Here is a 5,593-nt window from a genome sequence, read left to right as displayed (position 1 = left end):
TAGTATTAATATGTTTCATATAATTTGCGAACCTATGAAAAAAAAATGTGTTATGTCTCCCTCACATAACCATATTGCTTTGGCTCTTGAGCCTCAGGTTGCTTTCTGAATGTTAAGGATCTCATTCTTCCTGTCTTCTAGCGATTTTCAATGATTGAGATCCCCCAGAGTTGGATTTTTTTGTTCCATGGCTCTGCCAAAACTAGACATGTCACAAGTGATCTTCTGTAATTTCGATATCAACCCTTGTTTTTTAATTTCTTTCCTTTTTCCTTGTTCGACTTTTTATGATGTTGATATTTTTCATAATGGTCTACATGGTAGATACATCCCACAGGCATTCATCTATGTCGAAGAGGACTTCACCAACACATTATATATTTATCTTCAAGCCTAACTCCATAGAATTTGAAGGGTAATCCTCGACAGATATTCTTCATCCTCCACTAGAGAATAATGGGCAGATGATCATATATGTATGTTTGTATACACTAGACTTCAAATTACCGAGGCTCTCTATCAGATTTTTCTTGTATGAGGACTTGGTCCAGACATTTCCCAACATGTTCTTCACCCACTTTTTGATTATTCGATGTGGGGGAAAGTGGAAAAGGACAAATTTCCACCAAATTATAATCAATAAAAAAGATTATATAGACGACCACAAGTGGATCTAGCCTATTGTTCTTTTCCCAAGACTCTTGTGCCATGAGAGTGACATTCAAATCACTAGCAATGATAAATCCACTGATCTTAATAAGATTGCATTGTTGAATCTGGTCTAAGAAAGCTGAACAATTATGACATGGAGCATATATATTAAGCAGATGTATATGACAAGGTGTTCCTATGATATGTCTAGACAAAAGGATGCCTGCAAAAAGACAAGGATGCTAGGTGGTACAAATAACCAAAGAAGGAGATTCGATATGTTGGGAAGTAGGAGGATTCGAGGTCACAACTTCCCAGGAAGGGAAGAAGTTGAGCAACAAGGAAAATAAACATATTCAAATGTAAATAATCCACAAAGTGTTCATGACAACAACTTGATAGTAAGCATGGTGGGCAAAAAAGAATAAAGATAGTCTCGAATAGTGGCAAAGTATGACACTTCCTCACCAAAAGTGTGATACCATGCTCATTCACACCCATACAGCCCCACAAGTAGCAACATAGAATCACATAGAGATAAGCCCCACAAGTATCAACATAGAATCACATAGAGATAACACTTGTTTTGAAATTTCCAAGAAATTTGACGAAAAGTTAAACAATTGATTTCGTCTTCATCTATTTCAATTAAAAAAAATAAAATTAAAAAACTATTTATAATGATTAAAATACCAAAAATTATATAAAAATAAATATCAAGTTAAATCTATCTTAATTCAAATTTCTCAAAAATTGTCATTTTAAATATTTTAAATTATCATTTTAAATATTTTAATTATAAATCTGAAAACAAATCCTTTAATCTTTTTCAAAAATAATAATCATTTTCAAAGATTCATTAAAAAAAATTACAAGCATAATTACAAATTAGTTACATAGAATAAATTTGTGTAAAATATTACACAAAATAACTTTAAAATTTAAATATATCGAAATTAATTTATCCGGGAAATCTTACATTATCAAAAGCCAAGTATATTGATCTGAAACCAAAATCACTTCCCATTTCCACCCACTCCTCCCATTAACACTCCATTTTAAACACACCCATTAACTCTCTATTTTAAACCTATACTAAGTTGGTAGGGGCATCCCTAACAAGGATATTAATGCTTTGAATATTGTACATGGCCGCACATGCAAACAGAACATAATTGGACTTTGTTTTTGCTTTCAGCAATGCAATATAATAGCCATATTAGATGGCCATGCACATATCCAGAACACATTTGCACTCCAATCACACTTAATACAATTTCAACGTTTATAAAATACAGAAATGAAATAATATCAATGCCAGAGAAATACAATTTCAATGTTTATAAAACACGGAAATGAAATAATATGAATGCCAGAGAAATACAATTTCAATGTTTATGAAACACAGAGATGAATAAATCAATGCATCAACAATTAACAATTCAAAGGGGAAATAATGTCAATGCCATACCATTTTAGAGCCGAACAATCGAAAGACAGCGTTCATATATTCAAAGACAGGACAAGGAGGAAACCACAAAAGAGACTACACTAAGATATCTATCTCACACCCATTATGTTATGACATACCTTTTCTAAATGAAATCTTCCCAACCAACCCAGCAAAAAAAAGGAGCACGAATGATATCAGGCCTATCTAATGGTCTTATACTGTGCGTATCATGAAAATCTAACTATTCACTTCAAACATTTTAAAAAATAAACTTCTCAAAAATGGCACTCTGCCGTGCATCTTGAAGATCATCAGCAATGACAGTTGTACTGTTACTAAAAGAGATGGCAATCCGAATGCTGTAAGACGAGCGCCTTGAGAACATCTTCACTGTGCCTCCCAAAGACTCTGATGCATGCCTCCCTCGCCTGCTCTGATGATAAACTTTCCTCTCCAAACCAACGCTTCGTTCCTCGTAACTGCTCGGCTACCATAACCAGGGTTCGAATGTCCCCGGGTACAGCATTTTGAATGGCCTTAACAACTTTTTCGCCGGAAGGAACGCACTCCTTCAACGTTGTGGGGAAGAAGTCGTCCGACTGTGTTCCTGCAGGATATGCAGAAACAAATGACGCGCGAATCCAATTTCTCTCTTCTTCCGTTTTCAACAACGCGGAACTCCTGACAATCTCCTCTGCCTCTACAAAAAGCTTTGCAAATTCTGCGCACGCCCGAAGATCCGCGTCAAAACCCTCTGGAGACCTTGCAACAATGATTTCCTCCAATGCTTTGTCATGCAATTCCTCGAACCGTCCGTTTATAGGCTCCAGGGCTGCCTTCAGAGAGAGCTCGAGAATGCATCTCCTACACTTGCACTTGAAACCCCAGCTTTCGCACATGGCTTGGCGCTGCGGCAATGGGACCAGGGTATCAAAATAGGAAATGGTGATCTCCTTTCCTCGTTTGATGGGCTTGCAGGCATGAATAAACATAGCGCTTCCCACTTGCAACCTGGTCGAGTTCGGCAGGCATGAATGGTTGATGAAGGATGGCAGCAGCCAGAGACCGCTAAAATTCTGGCCTCGCTGGACGAGTTTGGCTTCAGAAATTGAAGCATATGTCTGTTCGGCTCCACCAACTGAATTCCGACTTATAATATCGCGTATACGGTTAACATCTACCTGCAATTTTTCTTTTCCCGCTGCAATTTGGCCCTCCGTCTTAAACAGATCAATGGCTGGAACGTCCAGGCCACGACGCGCAGAGTAGTCGTCTAAACTATAAAGCTGCTGGAGCAATCTCTGCGATTTTCTGGCAGCACTAACGACGGCGGCAACAAGATCTTCTTGCGACGGAAGATTAATGTTTCCCCTGTGGTCCACATTAATCCCGGCCGAGTCATTATCATAAGCTACTGCAACGGCGTTGCTTACCAGCAAAAGCTGCCCGGTGGTTATTTCTCGTTTGGCGTAAAGCCCCCGGCCGCGGCCGTCTTGGTCATCTTGATCTCTACCGGGCCAATAAAATCGGCCACTTCAGGGGGAGAAGATGCGTGTCCCAGCAAGTAGTTCGAGATGTCATACTTGCCATTCCGGCTCTGGGAGTACAGAGTCTTGGCTTGGCGAAGCGTGTCTTGTATTTCGAACTGCCCGGGGCTGGCCTCGTTAGCTTTCTCCAAACATTCGCATGCCGCCGCATACTGCTTCAGCCCAACCAAAGCGCGGCCTTTCCTATAGAGCGCTTTGAGATTGCCGGGATCGATCCCAAGAACCTTGTCAGAATCCTCCAGCGCTAGCTCAAATTCCTTCATCCGAAGCCTTGTCTCCGTCCGGTTGGAATAGGCGTGCAGGAGGCTGGTGTTGATATTATTATTGTCATTGGAGGACCCCTTCTTGAGCTGAAGCAGAGCAGCCTCGATGCATTCCGTATAATATTCGGCCGCTGCGTCCCATTGTCTTTCTCTGAAGCAGCTGTTTCCCTTCTTCCTCAACTCCTCCACATCGACATGCGGCAGGCTCTCCGCCCGCTTCTGCTCCTCCTGAGTCACGAGCATCTCGACGTTGGCAGGGTTGTCCACACGGATGGCGAGGCCACCGTCGCCTGAGCGCTTAAAATAGGGCTCCCTGATGGCCACCTTGGCTCCCCTGGGATAAAGGCTCTGGATGTTCTCCTGCGAATGAGCCGCATTGTATATTCCCAGCCTGACCCCAAGGCCATGACCGTCCTCAAGCATAGTCATGATGCCACTTATCCTGAAGGCCTCGGCGCAGATAGTACCGTAGAGCACCCGGCCGCGGTGGACTCGGCCAACCTGCAATTGGGTAAAGGAAATGGGTTTTAATTTTTCCAGCGGAACCGAAGAACCTCCTCTACTGCTGCCAATGGGGTCTGTGAAGGAGAAGCGTGTTGGAAAAAAGCCTTGTGGTATATTCCCGAGTTGGTGACGAGCGAACTCATGGAGTTGGAGAAGAGCTTGCTTGTCGAACCTCTCAGAAGCTAATATCGTCATTAACTCACACAGTTTCTCCATCCTTCTGCGAACAAAATTAGAAAGTCACCACCGTGTCTTTTACTTCCAGAGCTACAAGCTTTTTCCTCCGCCCAAATGATATTTAAAGGAAAGGAAGAAACGCAAGGAAACCAGAAACCACACAACGACTTCTCAAACCCTCCGCACGAGTGATGGATTGGGGTTGGGGTTGGAAAAAGGAAGACGTGATCGTGATGAACTGGGACTGCCCTTGTTTGCTGGTTCCGAACGGTCCTGCCACCTGTATGTATATTAATTGAATTACACCGTAAAACGGGAAAACATTTAACCCTGGGTCCGAATAATGTGTCACAATTTAGTGTTCAGACGAAATTTGAAAAGTGAAGTTACACCATTATGGAGAATTTAAAAATAAATTTCAAAAAAATTAAAATAAACCGGAAGTTTTAACTATTTTGAAATAAACGGAGAGTTTTAAGACGGTTTGTATTCGTTGACTAGACAATTTTTTTATTACTAAAATATTATTTATAAATTTAGTGGAAAAACGAATCATTAATAAAATCATAAATTTAAACGAGTGGAAAGAATAACTATTATAAAATTAAATAAATATTAATTAAAAATAGTGGTTAAATGTTTAAATATTATTTTAAAAAGATTTGGTCTTATTTAATTAAATAAGATTACTAATGGAAAATAATTATTAAAAGCTTTTACATATAAAGTGACTTGGTCTTAAAAAAAAAACCGTTACATATCAAAGTGATTTGGTCTTAAAAAATTTAAACGAGTGAAAGAATACTATTTAAAATTAAATAAATATTAATTAAAAATAGTGGTTAAATGTTTAAATATTATATTTAAAAAGATTTGGTCTTATTTAATTAAATAAGATTACTAATGGAAAATAATTATTAAAAGCTTTTACATATAAAAGTGATTTGGTCTTAAAAAAAAACCGTTACATATCAAAGTGATTTGGTCTTAAAAAAACA

The 5,593-nt window shown here is 39.2% G+C and overlaps 1 protein-coding gene across 1 annotated transcript; it reads right to left on the bottom strand.

The window, feature by feature from the left end:
• Positions 1-2,439: 2,439 nt before the first annotated feature.
• LOC149196021 (methyltransferase FGSG_00040-like) lies at positions 2,440-4,613 on the bottom strand. The gene is made up of 2 exons (XM_089408113.1): positions 3,688-4,613; positions 2,440-3,637 (listed from the first exon to the last, which is right to left on the bottom strand). Exons 1-2 carry the CDS (start codon positions 4,611-4,613, stop codon positions 2,440-2,442), a joined length of 2,124 nt encoding a protein of 707 aa, XP_089264239.1.
• Between the last annotated feature and the right edge of the window lie 980 nt (positions 4,614-5,593).

Source organism: Pinus tabuliformis, chromosome 2_2, assembly GCF_031772625.1.
Source record: "Pinus tabuliformis cultivar Carrire ecotype Pingquan chromosome 2_2, CPIR1, whole genome shotgun sequence".
In the NCBI taxonomy this organism is placed as follows: domain Eukaryota; kingdom Viridiplantae; phylum Streptophyta; class Pinopsida; order Pinales; family Pinaceae; genus Pinus; species Pinus tabuliformis.
The sequence above is the reverse complement of the archived record's forward strand: the minus strand, read 5'-3'. Positions and strand labels throughout refer to the sequence as shown.

What these genes read in the sequence shown, in the direction of transcription:
- LOC149196021 (XM_089408113.1), bottom strand. Translation starts at nt 4,613, where the DNA reads ATGACGATATTAGCTTCTGAGAGGTTCGACAAGCAAGCTCTTCTCCAA. An exon ending in TCCCAGAGCCGGAATGGCAA is followed by an intron (nt 3,638 to 3,687) that starts GTATGACATCTC and finishes CTCCCCCTGAAG; the next exon opens with TGGCCGATTTTATTGGCCCG.